Source organism: Salmo trutta, chromosome 16 (genome assembly GCF_901001165.1).
Source record: "Salmo trutta chromosome 16, fSalTru1.1, whole genome shotgun sequence".
Lineage (NCBI taxonomy): Eukaryota > Metazoa > Chordata > Actinopteri > Salmoniformes > Salmonidae > Salmo > Salmo trutta.
Window position 1 is genome coordinate 912,824 of NC_042972.1, and position 26,617 is coordinate 939,440.

General features: G+C 46.0%; 1 protein-coding gene across 1 annotated transcript in view; it reads right to left on the reverse strand.

The window, feature by feature from the left end:
* LOC115151155 (uncharacterized) overlaps positions 1-12,361 on the reverse strand; it is a 257,223-nt gene extending 244,862 nt beyond the window's left edge. Inside the window, exon 1 of the mRNA XM_029695166.1 lies at positions 11,968-12,361. Within this exon, the coding sequence (XP_029551026.1) occupies positions 11,968-12,239 (272 nt within the window). The 5' untranslated portion in view covers positions 12,240-12,361. The remainder of the gene's footprint in view (positions 1-11,967) is intronic.
* Between the last annotated feature and the right edge of the window lie 14,256 nt (positions 12,362-26,617).

Here is a 26,617-nt window from a genome sequence, read left to right on the forward strand (position 1 = left end):
GTTGCGGCCAGCTGCGACACAGCCTGGGATCGAACACGGGTCTGTAGTGATGCCTCAAGCACTTCGATGCAGTGCCCTAGACTGCTGCGCTACTCGGGAGGCCCAAATGCACAGAGTGATGAGATCCTGAGGCCCATTGTCGTGGTATTCACTTGCCGACATCACATGTTTCAGCATGATAATGCATGGCCCCATGTCAGCAGGATCTGCACACAATTCCTGGATGCTGAAAATGTCAGTTCTCGCCAATATCCAGCAGCTTCACACAGCCATTGAAGATGAGTGGGACAACATTCCACAGGCCACAATCAACAGCCTGATCAACTCTACTGTCACACCCTGATCAGTTTCACCTGCCCTTGTTATTGTCTCCACCCCTCCAGGTGTCGCTTGTTATCCCTGGTGTATTTATCCCCGTGTTTCCTGTCTCTCTGTGCCAGTTCGTCTTCTATGTTCCAAGTCAACCAGCGTGTTTTTCCCCGTGCTCCTACCTTTTTCTATTCTCTTTTACTAGTCCTTCCGGTTTTGACCCTTGCCTGTTTTCTGGACTCTGTACCCGCCTGCCTGACCATTCTGCCTGCCCTGACCTCGAGCCTGCCTGCCTGCCACACTGTACCTCCTGGACTCTGAACTGGTTTTGACCTTTTGCCTGTCCACGGCCATTCTCTTGCCTAACCCTTTTGGATGTAATAAATATCCAAGACTCAAACCATCTGCCTCCCATGCCTGCATCTGGGTCTCGCCTTGTGCCTTATACTCTACAGTTTATGTGCCGCGCTGCACAAGGCCACAGCAGATACCGACTGGTTTTCTGGTCCACGCCCCTATACATGCTTTGAAGGTATCTGTGACCAACAGATGCATATCTGTATTCCCAGTAATGTTAAATCCATAGATTACGGCCAAATGATTTTATTTCAATTGACAGATTTCCTTATTACTCAGTCAAATCTTTGAAGTTGTTGCGTTTATATTTTTGGTCAGTCTAGGTACTCCACAATACTAACCTAATTTACAGAGTGAAAAGGAAGCCTGTATAGAATAAAATTGTGGCAAAGCAATTAACTTTTTGTCCTGAATACAAAGTGTCGTGTTTGGGGCAAATCCATTACATCACATTACTGAGTACCACTTACATATCTTCAAGCATAGTGGTGGCTGCATCATGTTATGGGTATGCTTGTCATCGGCAAGGGATAGAGAGTTTTTTTTAGGATAAAAAGAAATGGAAGAGAGATAAGCATAGGCAAAATCCAAAAGGAAAACCTGGTTCAGTCTGCTTTCCACCAGACACTGGGAGATGAAGTCACCCTTCACTAGGACAATAACCTAAAACATAAGGCCAAATATACACAAGTTGCTTACCAAGATGACAATGTATGTTCCTGAGTGGCCTAGTTAAAGTTTTGACTTAAATCAAATTGAAAATCTATGGCAAAACCTGACCGTTATGGAAAATATATTTTTTGGCCAGTGGTTGCTTAAACTGCATTACCGAAGCAAAACTGCAGGAGCAGTGAAAACCGTGCTTCTAGACCAGAACCCTGGCCTTCAGGTAATACAGTTTAATAGCTGGAATACAGTTATAAACCATCTCTAAGTTTATGGAGGACCATTTCTGATCAGGTTATGTCATGATCTGATGTTTATTATTTATGGTTGTCCAGCATTTATTATTTATGGTTGTCCAGCATTTATTATTCATGTTTGTCTAGCAATGATCAACAACCAATTTGACAGAGCTTGAAGAGTTTAAAGAATAAAGGGGCAAATATTGTACAATCCAGGTGTGCAAAGCTCTTAGAGACTTTGCCAGAAAGACTCACAGCTGTAATTACTGCCAAAGGTGATTCTAACATGTATTGACTCAGGGGTGTGAATACTTATGTAATTTAGACATCTGTATTTCATTTTCAATAAATGCGCACATTTTCTGAAACCGTGTTTATACTGTCACTAAGGGGTATTGTGTGTAGATGGGTGAGAAATGAAACCCATTTTGAATTCAGGCTGTAACAACAAAATGTTGAATGAGTCCAGGGGTCTGAATACTGTGAAGGCTCTGTATGTTTTACCTCTCAACTAAATGATGCCTAGAAAGACGGGATGATAGGATCCTGCATGCCTTACAAAACTACCCCAGATTAATACTTTATCTCTGCACTTAATCTCCTTAAAAGCCTTTATCCACCAACGCAATTGATACATCCCAAATGGCAGCCTATTCCCCATGTAGAGCACTCCTTTAGAGCTCTATGGGACTAGGGTGCCAGAGCTCTATGGGACTATATAGGGACTAGGGTGCCAGAGCTCTATGGGACTATATAGGGAATAGGGTGCCATTTGGGAAACAACCAATGCTATGAACCCGGCCTTATACAAGCAGAGGATAACTAACGTTGGTATTAGAACAACATCCGGTTGGCATTACATGTCCGGTAGTAGAGCAACATCTGGTTGGCATCGCATGTCCGGTAGTAGAGCGACATCTGGTTGGCATCGCATGTCCGGTAGTAGAGCGACATCTGGTTGGCATTACATGTCCGGTAGTAGAGCAACATCTGGTTGGCATCGCATGTCCTGTAGTAGAGCGACATCTGGTTGGCATTACATGTCCTGTAGTAGAGCAACATCTGGTTGGCATCGCATGTCCGGTAGTAGAGCGACATCTGGTTGGCATTACATGTCCTGTAGTAGAGCAACATCTGGTTGGCATCGTATGTCCGGTAGTAGAGCAACATCTGGTTGGCATCGCATGTCCAGTAGTAGAGCAACATCCGGTTGGCATTCAATGCACCATTAACAACTTCCAACTAAATCAAAACACATTAAATGTATTCACAATTAGCAGGTCTAATGCTGAGCTTTGCCAGCTAACCAAGTCATTTGTGAATGTGGTTGTGAACAGGGTTCAGGAGCTACAGTCATTCCACAGAGGAACAGGGTAATAGAGACTGCGTGCAAGATGTCCGACCGTTGTTTTCAAGGTAATCTACTCACGTTCGCCGATTCATGGACCGTCTATATCCGTGTTGCAGCCGGTTTATACGAGCCAACATCAGTCACAACGTTATCACGTCATACAAAAACATGGCAGACAGTGGATGAATATAAAATTGTAATATCTTTGGCTGTGAGTGCAAAAAATATATATATAATTTGCCTCAGCAACTATTTGAATAATTCAAATGATGTTTTGTGCACAAAGGTGATGACTAAAGTGTTTTATTAGGAATTTTCAAATCTGACTTCTACATGTGGCCGTTATGGAAAATATATTTATTGGCCAGTGGTTACTTAAACTGCATTACCGAAGCAAAACTCCAGGAGCAGTGAAAACCGTGCTTCTAGACCAGAACCCTGGCCTTCAGGTAATACAGTTTAATAGCTGGAATACAGTTATAAACCATCTCTAAGTTTATGGAGGACCATTTCTGATCAGGTTATGTCATGATCTGATGTTTATTTTTTATTATTCATCCTTTATATTAACAAGGCAAGTCAGTTAAGAACAAATTCTTATTTACAAAGACGGCCTACATCAGCCAAACTCGGACGACACTGGGCCAATTGTGCGCCGCCCTATGGGACTCCCAATCACGGCCGGATGTGATGCAGCCTGGGTGCATTAATTCAGTGGTTTTAAAACTGGGGGGGGGTAGGCGGACCATTAGAAAACCCCTGAATTAATGCACCTAAGTTCACGAGGTACTGCAGGGGGTCCGGAATGTTTATTTAGAAGGGGGGGTTGGGTGAAAAATAATTATTATGAATATAGCTAGCTGCAACAGCATACCATAATGCTTACCACTTGTATGTCTCCTCATCCAGTATGAAGGAAGTTAAGAGGTAGTTTCATGAGCCAATGCTAACTAGCATTAGCGCAATGACTGGAAGGCTACAGAAATAGTTAGCTTGCTAGCTGTTCCTGTTCACCTGACTCTAGGGAAGGTAGATAAATGGCTTCAATGCCAACATCTCAAACTATTCCTTTAATATGGAGGAAATTAGTCATCGGCACTAATTACAGTTTTTTTTCCTGTGTAGAAAACTGTTCAGCAGCTGTGTAAGTGGTAATTTTCAGATGAAAAACCGTTTCAGTGTCAACTTTAACGACCAAAAGCAGATAGAACGAGACACTAATATATTTAAATAACACCATCTTTGAAAACTAACAATCCAATAGAAAGCTAGTCAGTCAGGGGAGAATCCAATAGAAAGCTAGACAGTCAGGGGAGAATCCAATAGAAAGCTAGACAGTCAGGGGAGAATCCAATAGAAAGCTAGACAGTCAGGGGAGAATCCAATAGAAAGCTAGACAGTCAGGGGAGAATCCAATAGAAAGCTAGATAGTCAGGGAGAATCCAATAGAAAGCTAGACAGTCAGGGAGAATCAAATACCAAAAACCGAGATTCAGGGCACATGCCCATTGATTGAGACTGGTGTTTTGCGGGTACTATTTAATGAAGCTGCCAGTTGAGGACAGTTGAGGACTTAAACTAGACACTCTAATGTACTTGTCCTCTTGCTCAGTTGTGCGCCGGGGCCTCCCACTCCTCTTTCTATTCTGGTTAGAGCCAGTTTGCCCTGTTCTGTGAAGGGAGTAGTACACAGCGTTGTACGAGATCTTCAGTTTATTGGCAATTTCTAACATGGAATATCCTTCATTTCTAAGAACAAGAATAGACTGATGAGTTTCAGAAGAAAGGGCTTTGTTTCTGGCCATTTTGAGCCTGTAATCGAACCCACAAATGCTGATGCTCCAGATACTCAACTAGTCTAAAGGCGGCCAGTTTTATTGCTTCTTTGTTTAGAAAGGTTTTCAGCTACGCTAACATAATTGCAAAAGGGTTTTCTAATGATCAATTAACCTTTTAAAATTATAAACTTGGATTAGCTAACACAACGTGCCATTGGAACACAGGAGTGATGGTTGCTGATAAATGGGCCTCTGTACGCCTATGTAGATATTCCATAAAGAAATCAGCCGTTTCCAGCTACTATAGTCATTTACAACATTAACAATGTCTACACTGAATTTCTGATTAATTTGATGTCATTTTAATAACAGACTGTCACGGTTGTCGTCGGTGAAGGAGGACCAAAACGCAGCAGGTACGTGTATGCTCATCTTGACGTTTATTTAATAACTTTCAAAAATGAACGTACAAAATAACAAAACAAAAAAAAGAACGAACGAACGAACAACGACTAACAGTCTGGCTAGCATAGGCTCAACACAGAACAATCACCCACGAATCACAAACACAAACACACCCCAATATATGGGACTCTCAATCAAAGGCAGACAACACCTGCCTTCAACTGAGAGTCCCAACCCCAATCAACACAACATAGAAACACACTCACCAGACTACACATAGAAATACATAAACATAGACTATAAACCACAACCCCGGAAATACTACATCAAACACCCTTTAAACAAACACACCACCCTGAACCACATAAAACAAATACCCTCTGTCACGTCCTGACCAAACTACAATACTAATTAACCCTTATACTGGCCAGGACGTGACACAGACAAAAAAAATTGCTTTTCTTTCAAAAACAAGAACATTTCTAAGTGACCCCAAACTTTTGAATGGTAGTGTCCATATATATTAGCATTGAAAGACACCAGAGGGCAACTAATATAAGGGGATGGTACATGTTTTGTTTTGGGGCTAAATGTTTACATTATGATTTGACTCTGAACTGTATGTGAACACCTCAATTAACTTTTTTATTTTTATTTATTTAACTAGGCAAGTCAGTTAAAAACAAATTATTATTTACAATGACAGCCTAGGAACAGTGGGTTAACTGCCTTGTTCAAAGGGCAGAACGACATTTGTCAGCTCGGGGATTCGATCAAGCAACCTTTCGGTTACTGGCCCAGCGCTCTAACCACTAGGCTACCTGCTGGATTACTGGCCCAACGCTCTAACCACTAGGCTACCTGCTGGTTACTGGCCCAACGCTCTAACCACTAGGCTACCTGCTGGTTACTGGCCCAACGCTCTAACCACTAGGCTACCTGCTGGTTACTGGCCCAACGCTCTAACCACTAGGCTACCTGCTGGTTACTGGCCCAACGCTCTAACCACTAGGCTACCTGCTGGTTACTGGCCCAACGCTCTAACCACTAGGCTACCTGCTGCTTACTGGCCCAACGCTCTAACCACTAGGCTACCTGCTGGTTACTGGCCCAACGCTCTAACCACTAGGCTACCTGCTGGTTACTGGCCCAACGCTCTAACCACTAGGCTACCTGCTGGTTACTGGCCCAACGCTCTAACCACTAGGCTACCTGCTGGTTACTGGCCCAACGCTCTAACCACTAGGCTTCCTGCTGGTTACTGGCCCAACGCTCTAACCACTAGGCTACCTGCTGGTTACTGGCCCAACGCTCTAACCACTAGGCTACCTGCTGGTTACTGGCCAAACACTCTAACCACTAGGCTACCTGCTGGTTACTGGCCCAACGCTGTACCCACTAGGCTACCTGCTGGTTACTGGCCCAGCGCTCTAACCACTAGGCTACCTGCTGGTTACTGGCCCAGCGCTCTAACCACTAGGCTACCTGCTGGTTACTGGCCCAACGCTCTAACCACTAGGCTACCTGCTGGTTACTGGCCCAACGCTCTAACCACTAGGCTACCTGCTGGTTACTGGCCCAACGCTCTAACCACTAGGCTACCTGCTGGTTACTGGCCCAACGCTCTAACCACTAGGCTTCCTGCTGGTTACTGGCCCAACGCTCTAACCACTAGGCTACCTGCTGGTTACTGGCCCAACGCTCTAACCACTAGGCTACCTGCTGGTTACTGGCCCAATGCTCTAACCACTAGGCTACCTGCTGGTTACTGGCCCAACGCTGTACCCACTAGGCTACCTGCTGGTTACTGGCCCAGCGCTCTAACCACTAGGCTACCTGCTGGTTACTGGCCCAACGCTCTAACCACTAGGCTACCTGCTGGTTACTGGCCCAACGCTCTAACCACTAGGCTACCTGCCTCCTCTAACCACTAGGCTACCTGCTGGTTACTGGCCCAGCGCTCTAACCACTAGGCTACCTGCTGGTTACTGGCCCAACGCTCTAACCACTAGGCTACCTGCTGGTTACTGGCCCAACGCTCTAACCACTAGGCTACCTGCTGGTTACTGGCCCAACGCTCTAACCACTAGGCTACCTGCTGGATACTGGCCCAACGCTCTAACCACTAGGCTACCTGCTGGTTACTGGCCCAACGCTCTAACCACTAGGCTACCTGCTGGTTACTGGCCCAACGCTCTAACCACTAGGCTTCCTGCTGGTTACTGGCCCAACGCTCTAACCACTAGGCTACCTGCTGGTTACTGGCCCAACGCTCTAACCACTAGGCTACCTGCTGGTTACTGGCCCAACGCTCTAACCACTAGGCTACCTGCTGGTTACTGGCCCAACGCTGTACCCACTAGGCTACCTGCTGGTTACTGGCCCAGCGCTCTAACCACTAGGCTACCTGCTGGTTACTGGCCCAGCGCTCTAACCACTAGGCTACCTGCTGGTTACTGGCCCAACGCTCTAACCACTAGGCTACCTGCTGGTTACTGGCCCAACGCTCTAACCACTAGGCTACCTGCTGGTTACTGGCCCAACGCTCTAACCACTAGGCTACCTGCTGGTTACTGGCCCAACGCTCTAACCACTAGGCTTCCTGCTGGTTACTGGCCCAACGCTCTAACCACTAGGCTACCTGCTGGTTACTGGCCCAACGCTCTAACCACTAGGCTACCTGCTGGTTACTGGCCCAATGCTCTAACCACTAGGCTACCTGCTGGTTACTGGCCCAACGCTGTACCCACTAGGCTACCTGCTGGTTACTGGCCCAGCGCTCTAACCACTAGGCTACCTGCTGGTTACTGGCCCAACGCTCTAACCACTAGGCTACCTGCTGGTTACTGGCCCAACGCTCTAACCACTAGGCTACCTGCCTCCTCTAACCACTAGGCTACCTGCTGGTTACTGGCCCAGCGCTCTAACCACTAGGCTACCTGCTGGTTACTGGCCCAACGCTCTAACCACTAGGCTACCTGCTGGTTACTGGCCCAACGCTCTAACCACTAGGCTATCTGCTGGTTACTGGCCCAACGCTCTAACCACTAGGCTTCCTGCTGGTTACTGGCCCAACGCTCTAACCACTAGGCTACCTGCTGGTTACTGGCCCAACGCTCTAACCACTAGGCTACCTGCTGGTTTCTGGCCCAATGCTCTAACCACTAGGCTACCTGCTGGTTACTGGCCCAACGCTGTACCCACTAGGCTACCTGCTGGTTACTGGCCCAGCGCTCTAACCACTAGGCTACCTGCTGGTTACTGGCCCAACGCTCTAACCACTAGGCTACCTGCTGGTTACTGGCCCAACGCTCTAACCACTAGGCTACCTGCCTCCTCTAACCACTAGGCTACCTGCTGGTTACTGGCCCAGCGCTCTAACCACTAGGCTACCTGCTGGTTACTGGCCCAGCGCTCTAACCACTAGGCTACCTGCTGGTTACTGGCTCAGCGCTCTAACCACTAGGCTACCTGCTGGATACTGGCCCAACGCTCTAACCACTAGGCTACCTGCTGGTTACTGGCCCAACGCTCTAACCACTAGGCTACCTGCTGGTTACTGGCCCAACGCTCTAACCACTAGGCTACCTGCTGGTTACTGGCCCAACGCTCTAACCACTAGGCTACCTGCCGGCCCAACGCTCTAACCACAAGGCTACCTGCCACCGCAATCTACTGGCACTAACCATTAAAAACTAGAACTTCAACCAGGCCGTCCCTAACTTCAACCAGGCTGTCCCTATGCCATTTGCTCTCTTAAACTGCTAGCACAAAGCCTACGTGAAAATACGTTTTTTCACAAAAGAACATGGAAGAAAAAAAAAATGAACTGGCCCAAATCAGCTCCACATAATTCAGCAGGGAGGTGTGCAACTACCACACATTATACCCATTATACCAGTGGAGAAACTACATCACCTACAGAGATATCAGCTCTACACACATTATACCCATTATACCAGTGGAGAAACTACATCACCTACAGAGATATCAGCTCTACACACATTATACCCATTATACCAGTGGAGAAACTACATCACCTACAGAGATATCAGCTCTACACACATTATACCCATTATACCAGTGGAGAAACTACATCACCTACAGAGATATCAGCTCTACACACATTATACCCATTATACCAGTGGAGAAACTACATCACCTACAGAGGTATCAGCTCTACACACATTATACCCATTATACCAGTGGAGAAACTACATCACCTACAGAGATATCAGCTCTACACACATTATACCCATTATACCAGTGGAGAAACTACATCACCTACAGAGGTATCAGCTCTACACACATTATACCCATTATACCAGTGGAGAAACTATGTCACCTACAGAGGTATTATCGAATCCCTTTCAATTCACATTCCTTGCAGAAAGACCTTTTAAAACATCCAGAAAGACAGTGGTCTTTGAAGGGTATTTGTATTTATAAAATACATTTTATGTGAATGGATGTGGATGAAAGAATTCTACCAGTGTTTTAATGTCCTAGTTTCATATTGTTTTTCCTTTACCTCCCAACTCTATATATCCAAGTGAGTCTATGAGGACCTCGGGAATCAGATTTACCATTATACCCATTGATCAAACGTATAACAGACAGACACTGCTCAAAAGGAGTTGTCTGTGATATCTACACTTAGTTGCCACTTTATGTCCTCAACTAACTGGTGCCCCCCTACATTGTACCGGTACCCCTGTATATAGCCTCCACATTGACTCTGTACCGGTACCCCCTGTATATAGGCTCCACATTGACTCTGTACCGGTACCCCCTGTATATAGCCTCCACATTGACTCTGTACCGGTACCCCCCTGTATATAGCCTCCACATTGACTCTGTACCGGTACCCCCTGTATATAACCTCCACATTGACTCTGTACCGGTACCCCCTGTATATAGCCCCCACATTGACTCTGTACCGGTACCCCCTGTATATAGCCCCCACATTGACTCTGTACCGGTACCCCCTGTATATAGCCTCCACATTGACTCTGTACCGGTACCCCCTGTATATAGCCTCCACATTGACTCTGTACCGGTACCCCCTGTATATAGCCTCCACATTGACTCTGTACCGGTACCCCCTGTATATAGCCTCCACATTGACTCTGTACCGGTACCCCCTGTATATAGCCTCCACATTGACTCTGTACCGGTACCCCCTGTATATAGCCTCCACATTGACTCTGTACCGGTACCCCCTGTATATAGCCTCCACATTGACTCTGTACCGGTACCCCCTGTATATAGCCTCCACATTGACTCTGTACCGGTACCCCCCTGTATATAGCCTCCACATTGACTCTGTACAGGTACCCCCTGTATATAGCCTCCACATTGACTCTGTACCGGTACCCCCTGTATATAGCCCCCACATTGACTCTGTACCGGTACCCCCCTGTATATAGCCTCCACATTGACTCTGTACCTGTACCCCCTGTATATAGCCTCCACATTGACTCTGTACCGGTACCCCCTGTATATATTGTTATTTTTTACTGCTCCTCTTTAACTACTTGTTACTTTTATCTCTTATTCTTATCTGTATTTTTTGAAACTGCAATGTCGCTTAGGTGATCGTAAGCATTTCACGGTAAGGTCTACCTACACCTGTTGTATTCGGCGCATGTGACTAATAACATTTGATTCGATTCGGTTCACCACCCTATTCACGAAAATAAACTGCTCCTTCATACACCAAGTCCATAGATGTTATGTATTTCTATCAAGTCAAAACTGGAATTTTTACTCAAAAGCAAAAAGGTTATTAAAGTATGCTAGACATTTATAGAATAAATCATACCTAGTTTGATGATTCTATAACAAACGGTGAATTAGTTATTGATTTTTACAATTTGTAAATGGCTTTTGTCGAATATATGTATGTTGTGTAGCAGTGTACCTTCACCATTCTAGCTAATAGAGTTCACACTTCTTCCAAAGAACTGTTGAGGTCAAAATCATTAAAAAAATCTATTCATTTTAAATGTTTAATTACTTCTACTTGCCATCATCATTCACCTGATAATACCAGACGTTACTTGTTGTTGTTTTTTTACTAACATAAATGGGGGCCCCTGGGCCCCTGTGCATGAAGTTTGAAAAACCCTGCATTAATATGTATACATACATACATACATACATACATACATACATACATACATACATACATACATACATACATACATACATACGCCCATCATCATCACCTAAACAATGGATGGAAGAATGTATTAACATTGGTTCTAAAAAAAGCACCAGGAATTATAATTCAATAATCTAACAGATGGACACAGAGAAAGATAAGTCCGAAGCCTCGTTCATATTTCATCGGAAAGTATATTTGCTTTTATCAACTGAGACTGGGTTCAGCGCGCCCCAGGGTTCCTTCTGGTATTTCCAAATACACACCATTTATAAAAATGTGAAACTATCTAACAAATACTGTATGTGAAACTATCCACACAAATCCCCAATAAGAATTGGATGAGGGGTAGAGACTCGCTATGTTCAAACCGACCCGGCAGCGGATTATGACGGAGTTTCCATCTGGGGTTTATTTACCCACAGCCCTGGGAGAAAATAACACGGTCAGGCGCTACACTTTCCCGTGTTATTTTCTCCCAGCCCTGGGACAAAATAACACGGTCAGGCGCTACACTTCCCCGTGGCTAAAACGGTGACTGTCTTGTTGTGTAGCCTATATGCATAAATATTCTCTAGATACAAACTTTAACCCAACATGGTAGAATGGTCCATACCATAAATGACATTATTTCCTCGCCTAAATCAGCATAGTAACTATACAGTGCTATGACTGGAAAGGAAACTCACAACTTACTTCTCCTGTATGACATTCTCCTTGGTGGCCCCTAACGTAAGCGCCGGGAGGCCGTTACACTGTTGGAAGCGGCAGGTGGCCAGCTTCCCTTTGCGTTGGTCTTTCAGACAGGCGTTCTCTGAACATAAATCCGTTACTTGCTGTTCCAAGTCCTCGATACGAACCCTCTGCATCTCCAACAGCTCCTGTTGGGTGTCTATGATCTTGTTGAGTTCCGTCAGGTACTCCGTCGCCTTGCCGGGGTTCTCCGTCACTGGGTTCGGCTGCTCCATCTCGACCGAAGCGCTGCTTCTCTCCTTACGCGTCAAACGGTAGATCGAGCGCTGTCACAGTCATGTTCGGTATTGGGTTATCCCGTCGTTCCGACATTGTTTGTTACTGGGTGAATGGAGAAGTTGAGTGATTGTCGGTTATAGCGAGACGTCGCCGTCGTCCACCAGCTCTGCGCTACAGGATTTACCCACCGACGACCGCTACCGCTCTGAGGACAGAAAGCCATTTAACCCGTTACGGGACGTGACGAGCAGTCCTCCTCCCTGAAACAATCTCTGACATCGGCTCCATAACAGATTGAAGTGTTCAAAAGGCTCGAACTGTCTGATCTATTTTCTCTCTTTTGTTTTCTATCGAGAGCTGAGGCCATTCTTCCACAGGTGATTTGCCCAAATGCCGACCCTGAAGGAGGCTGTTCCAATTAATTAATGAACCAGCAAACCACATGGGATATTCACGTGCATATCTGACCAATATAATTGAGCACATTCATATTCAGCCACATGGTAGAACCTAATGTGCCCATTATGTGCCATTATGTGCTCCCATCTTTAAAAGGAAGGCGGATAGTAAATCAATGCTTTCATTTATTCAAACAGCATGTAAAACAGGCCACAACCATAATGACCAAAAAAAGGAAACAGGCCACACCCTACTGACCAGAGAAGGGAACAGGCCACACCCTACTGACCAGAGAAGGGAACAGGCCACACCCATAATGACCAAAAAAAGGAAACAGGTCACACCCTACTGACCAGAGAAGGGAACAGGCCACACCCTACTGACCAGAGAAGGGAACAGGCCACACCCTACTGACCAGAGAAGAGAACAGGCCACACCCTACTGACCAGAGAAGGGAACAGGCCACACCCTACTGACCAGAGAAGGGAACAGGCCACACCCTACTGACCAGAGAAGGGAACAGGCCACACCCTACTGACCAGAGAAGGGAACAGGCCACACCCTACTGACCAGAGAAGGGAACCTCCCTCCCTCCTACCCACCCTACTGTATAGTATAAACCTCCCTCCCTCCTACCCACCCTACTGTATAGTATAAACCTCCCTCCCTCCTACCCACCCTACTGTATAGTATAAACCTCCCTCCTACCCACCCTACTGTATAGTATAAACATCCCTCCTACCCACCCTACTGTATAGTATAAACCTCCCTCCTACCCACCCTACTGTATAGTATAAACCTCCCTCCCTCCTACCCACCCTACTGTATAGTATAAACCTCCCTCCTACCCACACTACTGTATAGTATAAACCTCCCTCCCTTCTACCCACCCTACTGTATAGTATAAACCTCCCTCCCTCCTACCCACCCTACTGTATAGTATAAACCTCCCTCCCTCCTACCCACCCTACTGTATAGTATAAACCTCCCTCCTACCCACCCTACTGTATAGTATAAACCTCCCTCCTACCCACCCTACTGTATAGTATAAACCTCCCTCCTACCCACCCTACTGTATAGTATAAACCTCCCTCCCTCCTACCCACCCTACTGTATAGTATAAACCTCCCTCCTATCCACCCTACTGTATAGTATAAACCTCCCTCCTACCCACCCTACTGTATAGTATAAACCTCCCTCCCTCCTACCCACCCTACTGTATAGTATAAACCTCCCTCCCTCCTACCCACCCTACTGTATAGTATAAACCTCCCTCCCTCCTACCCACCCTACTGTATAGTATAAACCTCCCTCCCTCCCTCCTACCCTCCCTACTGTATAGTATAAACCTCCCTCTCTCCTACCCACCCTACTGTATAGTATAAACCTCCCTCCCTCCTACCCACCCTACTGTATAGTATAAACCTCCCTCTCTCCTACCCACCCTACTGTATAGTATAAACCTCCCTCCCTCCTACCCACCCTACTGTATAGTATAAACCTCCCTCCCTCCTACCCACCCTACTGTATAGTAAAACCTCCCTCCCTCCTACCCACCCTACTGTATAGTATAAACCTCCCTCCCTCCTACCCACCCTACTGTATAGTATAAACCTCCCTCCTACCCACCCTACTGTATAGTATAAACCTCTCTCCTACCCACCCTACTTTATAGTATAAACATCCCTCCTACCCACCCTACTGTATAGTATAAACCTCCCTCCCTCCTACCCACCCTACTGTATAGTATAAACCTCCCTCCTACCCACCCTACTGTATAGTATAAACCTCCCTCCCTCCTACCCTCCCTACTGTATAGTATAAACCTCCCTCCTACCCACCCTACTGTATAGTATAAACCTCCCTCCTACCCACCCTACTGTATAGTATAAACCTCCCTCCTACCCACCCTACTGTATAGTATAAACCTCCCTCCCTCCTACCCTCCCTACTGTATAGTATAAACCTCCCTCTCTCCTACCCACCCTACTGTATAGTATAAACCTCCCTCCTACCCACCCTACTGTATAGTATAAACCTCCCTCACTCCTACCCACCCTACTGTATAGTATAAACCTCCCTCCTACCCACCCTACTGTATAGTATAAACCTCCCTCCCACCTACCCACCCTACTGTATAGTATAAACCTCCCTCCCTCCAACCCACCCTACTGTATAGTATAAACCTCCCTCCCTCCTACCCACCCTGCTGTATAGTATAAACATCCCTCCTACCCACCCTACTGTATAGTATAAACCTCCCTCCCTCCTACCCACCCTACTGTATAGTATAAATCTCCCTCCCTCCTACCCACCCTACTGTATAGTATAAACCTCCCTCCCTCCTACCCACCCTACTGTATAGTATAAATCTCCCTCCCTCCTACCCACCCTACTGTATAGTATATACCTCCCTCCCTCCTACCCACCCTACTGTATAGTATAAACCTCCCTCCTACCCACCCTACTGTATAGTATAAACCTCCCTCCCTCCTACCCACCCTACTGTATAGTATAAACCTCCCTCCCTCCTACCCACCCTACTGTATAGTATAAACCTCCCTCCCTCCTACCCACCCTACTGTATAGTATAAACCTCCCTCCCTCCTACCCACCCTACTGTATAGTATAAACCTCCCTCCCTCCTACCCACCCTACTGTATAGTATAAACCTCCTTCCCTCCTACCCACCCTACTGTATAGTATAAACCTCCCTCCTACCCACCCTACTGTATAGTATAAACCTCCCTCCCTCCTACCCTCCCTACTGTATAGTATAAACCTCCCTCTCTCCTACCCACCCTACTGTATAGTATAAACCTCCCTCCTACCCACCCTACTGTATAGTATAAACCTCCCTCCCTCCTACCCACCCTACTGTATAGTATAAACCTCCCTCCTACCCACCCTACTGTATAGTATAAACCTCCCTCCCACCTACCCACCCTACTGTATAGTATAAACCTCCCTCCCTCCAACCCACCCTACTGTATAGTATAAACCTCCCTCCCTCCTACCCACCCTGCTGTATAGTATAAACATCCCTCCTACCCACCCTACTGTATAGTATAAACCTCCCTCCCTCCTACCCACCCTACTGTATAGTATAAATCTCCCTCCCTCCTACCCACCCTACTGTATAGTATAAACCTCCCTCCCTCCTACCCACCCTACTGTATAGTATAAATCTCCCTCCCTCCTACCCACCCTACTGTATAGTATATACCTCCCTCCCTCCTACCCACCCTACTGTATAGTATAAATCTCCCTCCTACCCACCCTACTTTATAGTATAAACCTCCCTCCCTCCTACCCTCCCTACTGTATAGTATAAACCTCCCTCCCTCCTACCCACCCTACTGTATAGTATAAACCTCCCTCCCTCCTACCCACCCTACTGTATAGTATAAACCTCCCTCCCTCCTACCCACCCTACTGTATAGTATAAACCTCCCTCCCTCCTACCCACCCTACTGTATAGTATAAACCTCCCTCCCTCCTACCCACCCTACTGTATAGTATAAACCTCCCTCCCTTCTACCCACCCTACTGTATAGTATAAACCTCCTTCCCTCCTACCCACCCTACTGTATAGTATAAACCTCCCTCCTACCCACCCTACTGTATAGTATAAACCTCCCTCCCTCCTACCCTCCCTACTGTATAGTATAAACCTCCCTCCCTCCTACCCACCCTACTGTATAGTTAATTAGGTGCTTGAAGGATGATCCCTACAGTATGTGGTCTGGAACATGCCCAGATCAATATTCCTCATCTCTCTTCCCACTCCCCTCCCTCCCTCCCTCCCTCCCTCCCTCCCTCCCTTCCTCCCTCGTACAACCCCCTCCTCCCTCTTCCCTCTTCACTCCTCCCCCTCATCCCCTCCTCTCTCTTCCCCTTCATCCCCCTCTTCTCTCTTCCCTCTAAACTCCTCCCTCCCTCCGACCCCCTCCTCCCTCTTCCCTCTAAACTCCCCCCCTTCCTTCCCTCTTCCCTCTAAACACCTCCCCTTCCCTCCCTCCCTCTAAACTCCTCCCCCTCCCTCCCTATGGTAGATCAACACAGTTGAGATTCATCAACATTAACAATGGTGGAATGGGAGAACCACACAGTGGAGATCCATCAACATTAACAGTGGGAGAACAACACAGTGGAGATCCATCAACATTAACAGTGGGAGAATGGGAGAACAACACAGTGGAGATCCATCAACATTAACAGTGGGGGAATGGGAGAACAACACAGTGGAGATTCATCAACATTAACAGTGGGGGAATGAGAGAACAACACAGTGGAGATCCATCAACATTAACAGTGGGGGAATGGGAGAACAACACAGTGGAGATCCATCAACATTAACAGTGGGAGAATGGGAGAACAACACAGTGGAGATCCATCAACATTAACAGTGGGGGAATGAGAGAACAGCACAGTGGAGATCCATCAACATTAACAGTGGGGGAATGGGAGAACAACACAGTGGAGATCCATCAACATTAACAGTGGGGGAATGGGAGAACAACACAGTGGAGATCCATCAACATTAACAGTGGGGGAATGGGAGAACAACACAGTGGAGATTCACAACATTAACACTGGGGGAATGGGAGAACAACACAGTGGAGATCCATCAACATTAACAGTGGGGGAATGGGAGAACAACACAGTGGAGATCCATCAACATTAACAGTGGGGGAATGGGAGAACAACACAGTGGAGATCCATCAACATTAACTTCTCTGGTATTATTGGGACGCTAGGGTCCCACATCGACAACAGCCAGTGAAATTGCAGGGCGTCAAATTCAAACAACAGAAATCCCATAATTAATATTCCTCAAACATACAAGTATTATACACCATTTTAAAGATAAACTTCTTGTTAACTTTTTAAGGTATAGGGGGCAGTATTTTCAATTTTGGATGGAAAGCGTGCCCAGAGTAAACTGCCTAATACTCGGGCCCAGAGTCAAATATTTGCATATCATTAGTGGATTTGGATAGAAAACACTCTGAAGTTTCTAAAACTGTTTGAATGATGTCTATGAGTATAACAGAACTCATATGGCAGGCAAAAACCTGAGAAAAATCCAACCAGGAAGTGGGAAATCTGAGAATTGTAGTTCTTCTTTTGAATCTTTATCGAAACTACAGTGTCTTTGGGGTCACGTTGCACTTCCTAAGGCTTCCATTGGCTGTCAACAGCCTTTAAAAATGTGTTTCATCCTTCTCCTGTTACTGGGCAGAAAATAGGAGCTTAGTCAATGAGTGGACTGCCTGGAACCAGTGAGTTGTTTACTGCGCTGGCACGTTTGGCTAGCCGCTGCTTCTTTTTCCTCTGTAATGAATACGCTATTGTCCGGTTGGAATATTATCAACGTTTTATGTTAAAAAGACCCTAAGGATTGATTGTAAACAACGTTTGACATGTTTCTACGAACGGTAATGGAACTATTTTGGTGGCACTCCCAGGACTCCATGTTACACAATAAATGTTCGTTTTGTTCGATAATGTCCCTCTTTATGTCCAAAAACCTCCGTTTTGTTGGTGCGTTTAGTTCAGTAATCCAAAGGCACAAAGCGCGCTCTCAATATTCAGACGAAAAGTCAAAAAAGTACAATAACATTTCGTAGAAACATGTCAAACGATGTTTAAAATCAATCCTCAGGTTGTTTTTGTCATAAATAATCAATAATATTTCAACCGGACAAAAGCTTCGTCAATAAAAAAGGAGAAACAAGAAAGGCGCGCTCCCGATCACACGCTGGACTCATGTCTGGAAATGTCCACTGTCCACTCATTGAAAGTGCTGTATCTCCCTCATTTTTGGCTGTTTTTCCGAATGCAGCCCCCTACCTTAGTGAAGTTAACAGTGGGGAAATGGGAGAACAACACAGTGGAGATCCATCAACATTGACAGTGGGGGAACAACACAGTGGAGATCCATCAACATTAACAGTGGGAGAACAACACAACAGAACAGGCACTATTATATTCTACAGTCTTAATGCCATGACTGGTCTCAGGATACGTCCCAAACGGCACCCTATACCCTATAGTGCACTACTGTTGATCAGGGTGCTATTTGGGACATCCTCTGTCCCTTCCCTCCAGCATTAAAACTCAGTGAGGCATCATCAGACAGTCCGTTGTTAATGCTGGACCAGGGGCAATGGACACATACCCTTTACCCACTACAGAGCTGAGCTGACCTGAGCCAAGTTGAGCTGAGCTGAGCTGACCTGACCTGAGCCTAGCTGAGCCGAGCCGAGCTGAGCCAAGTTGAGCTGAGCTGAGCTGAGCCTAGCTGAGCTGACCTGAGCCAAGCTGACCTGAGCCAAGCTGAGCTGAGCTGACCTGAGCCAAGCTGAGCTGAGCTGACCTAAGCCAAGCTGACCTGAGCTGACCTGAGCCAAGTTGAGCCGAGCTGAGCTGAGCTGTACTACGTTTGCCTGGTTATGCCTCCACCACAGTTGATGGAAAAAAGACCCAGCACAGTACGTTACATCTGATTGAATACATTAATGCCCCACAGAACTGGAGGGATGGGAATGATGGAGGAGAGGAGAGGAGTAGATTGGAAAGGAAAGGAGAGGAAAGGAAAGGAGAGGAGAAGATAGGAAAGGAAAGAAAAGGAGAGGAAAGGAGATGAGAGGAGTAGATTGGAAAGGAAAGGACAGGAAAGGAAAGGAGAGGAGAAGATAGGAAAGGAAAGAAAAGGAGAGGAAAGGAGATGAGAGGAGTAGATTGGAAAGGAAAGGACAGGAAAGGAAAGGGCAGGAAAGGAAAGGAAAGGAAAGGAAAGGAAAGGAAAGGAAAGGAAAGGAAAGGAGAGGAGAGGACAGGAGAGGAGAAGATAGGAAAGGAAAGAAAAGGAGAGGAAAGGAGATGAGAGGAGAGGAGAAGATTGGAAAGGAAAGGACAGGAAAGGGCAGGAAAGGAAAGGACAGGAGAGGAGAGGAGAGGAGGAGAGGAGTAGATTGGAAAGGAAAGGAGAGGAAAATAAAGGAGAGGAGAGGAGAAGATTGGAAAGGAAAGGACAGGAAAGGGCAGGGCAGGAAAGGAAAGGAAAGGAAAGGAAAGGAGAGGAAAGGAGAGGAGAGGAGAGAAGAGAAGAGGAGAGGAGTAGATTGGAAATGAGAGGAGAGGACAGGAGAGGAGAGGAGAGGAGAGGAGAGGAGAGGAGAGGAGAGGAGAGGGGAATTAAGGAGGCTTATAGAATTACAGATTTATTTTTACAGCTCTGTGGCTCTGTGGCTCTGTCTTCCCATTCAGCATCACAGCTCTAGGAATCCACTTGGTGTTCCATCATAACATCGCCACCTCGCTTCAGTCTTTGTAAATATTATCTCAGAGGAAGCAAGAGGTTGTTGACATGAATGTTGTTCTGGAGGCAGCTCTGCAGAGTGGTCACTAGTTGGCACAGCCACAAAGTCATCAAATCTGATTTGAAACCTAACTCTAACCTTAACCACACTAACCCTAATGCCTAACCTTAACCTTAACCACACTAACCCTAATTCCTAACCTTAACCTTAACCACACTAAGCCTAATGCCTAACCTTAACCACACTAACCCTAATGCCTAACCTTAACCTTAACCACACTAACCCTAATGCCTAACCTTAACCTTAACCACACTAACCCTAATGCCTAACCTTAACCTTACTAACCCTAATGCCTAACCTTAACCACACCAACCCTAATGCCTAACCTTAACCTTAACTACACTAACCCTAATGCCTAACCTTAACCTTAACCACACCAACCCTAATGCCTAACCTTAACCTTAACCACACCAACCCTAATGCTTAACCTTAACCACACTAACCCTAATGCCTAACCTTAACTCTTGTGTAGTCTTAACATTCCGTATACTCCCCTTGTCCTAAGTGTAAAAAATGACCCGCCTTCACTAAACCCCTAAAATTAAGCAGCTTAATAGAATTTTAAACCCCAAATCTATTTTGCATGAAGAAACAACCGGTCATTCATCACGAACTATGTGAATATCTGGGGTTTGCCTCTTCACAATGCAGAAAGACTGCATTTAATCAGTGGACACCACTCGTCATTTAGAATAGAATTTCAATCTGCAACGTTCTGAATGTTTCATCTCCCAAAACACCTTGATTAGGACCACCAGCAAATGAGCAGGCAGATCCAGTTTTACATCATCAATGCAAATAGTCAAATAGTCTGGGTAGCCATTTGATTAGCTGTTCAGGAGTCTTATTGCTTGGTGATAGAAGCTGTTTAGTAGCCTCTTGGACCTAGACTTGGTGCTCCGGTACTGCTTGCCATGCGGTAGCAGAGAGAATTGTCTATGACTAGGGTGACTGGCATGTTTGACCATTTTTAGGGCCTTCCTCTGACACCGCCTGGTATAGAGGTCCTGGACGGCAGAAATCTTGGCCCCAGTGATGTACTGGGCCGTACGCACTACCCTCTGTAGTGCCTTGCGGTCGGAGGCCGAGCAGTTGCCATACCAGGCAGTGATGCAACCAGTGAGGATGCTCTCGATGTTGCAGCTGTATAACTTTAAGAGGATCTGAGGACCCATGCCAAATCTTTTCAGTCTCCTGGGGGGATTAGGCTTTGTTGTGCCCTCTTCACAACTGTCTTGGTGTGTTTGGACCATGATAATTTGTTGGTGATGTGGACACCAAGGAACCTGAATCTCTCAACCTACTCCACTACATTCCCATTGATGAGAATGGGGGTGTGCTCGGTCCTCCTTTTCCTGTAGTCCACAATCATCATCTCCTTTGTCTTGATCACGTTGAGGGAGAGGTTGTTAGCCTGGCACGACAAGGTCAGGTCTCTGACCTCCTCCCTATAGGAGGAGGTCAGAGACTCATCGTTGTCGGTGATCAGGCATTCTCACATAAGTGTTCCTTTTGTCCAGGTGGGAAAGGGCAGTGTGGAGTGCAGTAGAGATTGCATCATCTGTGGATCTGTTAGGGCGGTATGCAAATTGAAGTGGGTCTAGGGTTTCTGGGATAATGGTGTGATGTGGGCCATGACCATCCTTTCAAAGCACTTCATGGCTACAGACGTGAGTGCTACGGGTCGGTAGTCATTTAGGCAGGTTACCTTAGTGTTCATGGGCACAGGGACTGTGATGGTCTGCTTGAAACATGTTGGTATTAAAGACTCGGACAAGGACAGGTTGAAAATGTCAGTGAAGACACTTGCTAGTTGGTCAGCACATGCTCGGAGTACACATCCTGGTAATCCGTCTGGCCCTGCGGCCTTGTGAATGTTGACCTGTTTAAAGGTCTTACTCACATCGGCTACGGAGAGTGTGATCACACAGTCGTCCGGAACAGCTGATGCTCTCATGCATGCTTCAGTGTTGCTAGCCTCGAAGCGAGCATAGACGTAATTTAGCTTATCTGGTAGGCATGTGTCACTGGGCAGCTCATGGCTGTGCTTCCCTTTGTAGTCTGTTATAGTTTGCAAGCCCTGCCACATCCGACAAGCGTCAGAGCCGGTGTTGTATTGTTCAATCTTAGTCCTGTTTCGATGCTTTGCCAGTTTGATGGTTCGTCGGAGGGCATAGAGGGATTTCTTATAATCTTCCGGGTTAGAGTCTACCCTTTAGCTCAGTGCAGATTTTGCCTGTAATCCATGGCTTCTGGTTAGGGTATGTACATACGGTCACTGTGGGGACGACATCATCAATGCACTTATTGATGAATCCAGTGACTGATGTGGTGTACTCCTCAATGCCATTGGAAGAAACCCAGAACATATTCCAGTCTGTGCTAGCAAAACAGTCCTGTAGTTTAGCATCTGCGTCATCTGACCACTTCTTTATTTAGTGAGTCACTGGTGCTTCCTGCTTTAGTTTTGCTTGTAAGCAGGAATCAGGAGGATATAATTATGGTCAGATTTGCCAAATGGAGGGCGGAGGAGAGCTTTGTACGCGGCTCTGTGTGTGGAGTAAAGGTGGTTCAGAGTTTTTTTCCCCTCTAGGTGCACATGTAACATTATAATTTAGGTGACACGGATTTGAGTTTCCCTGCATTAAAGTCCCGGCCAATAGGAGCGCCGCCTCTGGATGAGCGTCTTCCTGTTTGCTTATGGCCTTATAGAGTTGGTTGAGTGTGGTCTTAGTGGCAGCATCGGTTTGTGGTAAATAGACAGCTACGAATAATATAGATGAAAACTCTCTTGGTAAATAGTGTGGTCTACAGCTTATCATGAGATACTCTACCTCAGGTGCGCAAAACCTTGAGACTTCCTTACTATTAGATTTTGTGCACCAGCTGTTGTTTACAAATATACACATACCGCCACCCCTTGTCTTAACGGAGGTAGCTGTTCTATCTTGCCGATGCAGCGTAAACCCAGCCAGTTGTATGTTATTCATGTCGTCGTTCAGCCACGACTCAGTGAAACATAGGATATAAAACATTTTTATGTCCCGTTGGTAGGATATTTGTGATCGTAGTTTGTCTATTTTTGTTATCCAATGATTGTGCGTTGGCTAATAGGACAGATGGTAGAGGCGGGCTACCCACTTGCCGTCGGATCCTTACAAGGCATCCTGACCTACAACCCCGATATCTCCGTCTCTTTCTCATGCGAATCACGGCAATTTGTGCCTTGTTGGGTACTGAAGTAAAATCCTTTGCATCCGACTCGTTAAAGAAAAAAGCTTTGTCCAGTACGAGGTGAGTAACCACTGTCCTGATATCCATTTTCGGTCATAAGTGACGGTGGCAGAAACATTATGTACAAAATAAGTTACAAGTAACGCAAAAAGACACACACAATGGCACATTTGCTTAGGAGGCCGTAAAACGGCTCATCCGGGGTCATTATCAGAGAGGGAGAGGTGCAATTACTAGATCTATAAACCTCTGGAGCCATGCAGATGGCCTAGTGTGTTTGGCTGGGAGGAGGGTGGAGCCATGCAGATGGCCTGCTGTTGGAGGCTGGGAGGAGGGTGGAGCCATGCAGATGGGCCTAGTGTGTTTGGCTGGGAGGAGGGTGGAGCCATGCAGATGGCCTGCTGTTGGAGGCAGGGAGGAGGGTGGAGCCATGCAGATGGCCTAGTGTGTTTGGCTGGGAGGAGGGTGGAGCCATGCAGATGGCCTGCTGTTGGAGGCTGGAGCCATGCAGATGGCCTGCTGTTGGAGGCTGGGAGGAGTGTGGAGGGGTACTCATTAATTACCACAGATACCATATCACTCTCTGTTGTCACCGGAAGCATTGTATTTGCATATTGATAGATCATGTTTTTCAATCTGCACACTAGCCCAGGGAGCAATAGCCCCAACCTGGGACTGGATTTCATTACATTTTGACACAGGTTTGAGGCTATGGGAGCTAAAGGTTCTGTTGACTCCTCACGGTAGCCCACCCACTGGTCACAGACTGGTTGAATCAACATTGTTTCAACATCATTTTTCAACGTATTGTGACGTAGACGTCGACGTAAACAAGCTTAGGTTGATTTCAAATGGAATCTAAAACAGAATCATTAATATGTTGGATTCAGGTCTCCATCTCAACCAAAAATTCAAGTTAAAGAATAGGATCAAATCAAACTTCATTTAAAGTGCATTTAAAGTTTGACTTGATTTAGTCCTATTCTTTATTAATTTGTAGACAAACTTTATGTTGAATTGTGTTTATTTGTCAACGCAACTAAATATCAACATTTGAAGGAGTTGAATCTTCTGCTTGGATAGTTCCATCTGTGCCACTGACTTAGTCTGGCTTTAATTCCAGTTTGTCTTGAAAAAAATAATTTATATGTTGGATTCACGTCTGCATCGCAACCAAAAATCAAAGTTAAAGAATAGGATTAAGCCAGTGGCTCAGATGAAACTAATCCAAGCACGCCCCTATTCACATCGACGGGAAAGCAGTGGAGGAGGTGGAAAGTTCCTCGGCGTACACCTCACTGACAATCTGAAATGGCCGTGGCTCGGGTGGTTGATGTCCTTGATCTTCTTTTTGGCCTGAAATGGTCCACCCACACAGACAGTTTGGTGAAGTAGGCGCAACTGCACCTCTTCAACCTCAGGAGGCTGAAGAAATTTGGCTTGTCACCTTAAACCCTCACAAACTTTTACAGATGCACAATTGAGAGCATCCTGTCAGGCTGTATCACCACCTGGTACAGCAACTGCACCGCCCACAACCGTAAGGCTCTCCAGAGGGTTGTGCGGTCTGCCCAATGCATCCCTGGGGGGAAAGCTACTTGCCCTCCAGGACACCTACAGCACCCAATGTCACAGGAAGACCAAAAAGATCATCAAGGACTTCAACCACCCGAGCCATGGCCTGTTCAAAAAGTGCTCTTCACTGACGAGTTGCGGTTTTGTCTCACCAGGGGTGATGGTCGGATTCGCGTTTATCGTCGAAGGAATGAGCATTACACCGAGGCCTGTACTCTGGAGCGGGATCGATTTGGAGGTGGAGGGTCCGTCATGGTCTGGAGCGGTGTGTCACAGCATCATTGGACTGAGCTTGTTGTCATTGCATCTCACAGCAAGAACTGGCAAATCTGGTGCAGTCCATGAGGAGGAGATGGACTGCAGTACTTAATGCAGCTGGTGGCCACACCAGATACTGACTGTTACTTTTGATTTTGACCCCCCTTTGTTCATGGACACATTATTCCATTTCTGTTAGTCACATTTCTGTGGAACTTGTTCAGTTTATGTCTCAGTTGTTGAATCTTGTTGTGTTCATACAAATATTTACACATGTTAAGTTTGCTCAAAATAAACGTAGTTGACAGTGAGAAGACTTTTTTTTGTTGCTGAGTTTATGTGCTGTATTCTATTCTACTGTATTTTAGTCAATGCCACTGCGACATTGCGCATTAATATTTATATATTTCTTAATTCCATTATTTTACTTTTCGATTTGTGTGTATTGTTGTGAATTGTTAGATATTACTGCACTGTTGGAGCTAAGAACACAAGTATTTCGCTACAACCGCAAATACACCTGCTAAATATATGTATGTGACCAATAAAATTTGATTTGAAGCGTTACTTTAAATGTTGATATTCGGTTGCGTTGTCAATAATCTTTTTACATTACAGTAAATAGTCTAAAATTAAGTTACTCATTGTAAGGTTGAATAAATACTGTTACATTAGTTTGTAAGATATTTTACACAACTGAAAGCGTTCAACTGAAATGTGTCTTCCACATTTAACCCAACCCATCTGAATCAGAGCGGTGTGGGGGTGCTGCCTTAATCGACATCCACATATTCAGCGCCCGGGGAACAGTGGGTTAACTGCCTTGCTCAGGGCCCGGGGAACAGTGGGTCAACTGCCTTGCTCAGGGCCTGGGGAACAGTGGGTTAACTGCCTTGCTCAGGGCCCGGGGAACAGTGGGTTAACTGCCTTGCTCAGGGCCCGGGGAACAGTGGGTTAACTGCCTCGCTCAGGGCCCGGGGAACAGTGGGTTAACTGCCTTGCTCAGGGCCCGGGGAACAGTGGGTTAACTGCCTTGTTCATGGGCAGAACGACAGATGTTTTCCTTGTCAGCTCGAGGGTTACTGGCCCAACGCTCCTACCCGCCAGGCTACCGGCCGCCCCCATCATTCAGATGACAACTAAACCAAAAATCTAAATTGTTTGTGCTTTTAGATGGTTGAAAGGCTAGTGATAACCCATTGGGAATTCAACAAACTTCTGGCTGTCTTTTTCAGTGGGTGAATAAAGGTTGAAATCTCATTGATCAAATCGCAACCAAATATTACCCAAATGTCCATGTTGAAATGAGGTGGCTTGCCCAGTGGGCATTGTAAACAAGGAGCATGAAAACGAATGCACATATTCCTTACATTTCATATAGTCTACATGTACCACCATTATAAAAAATAAAAAAGTTAAAGAAAATGTAAATGTTTGACACTGAAAATGGAAAAGTTGAATCACCACTGATGCGCAGCGAACGTAGACTACGGTAAAATGACGTAGTGGTCGAATGTTGT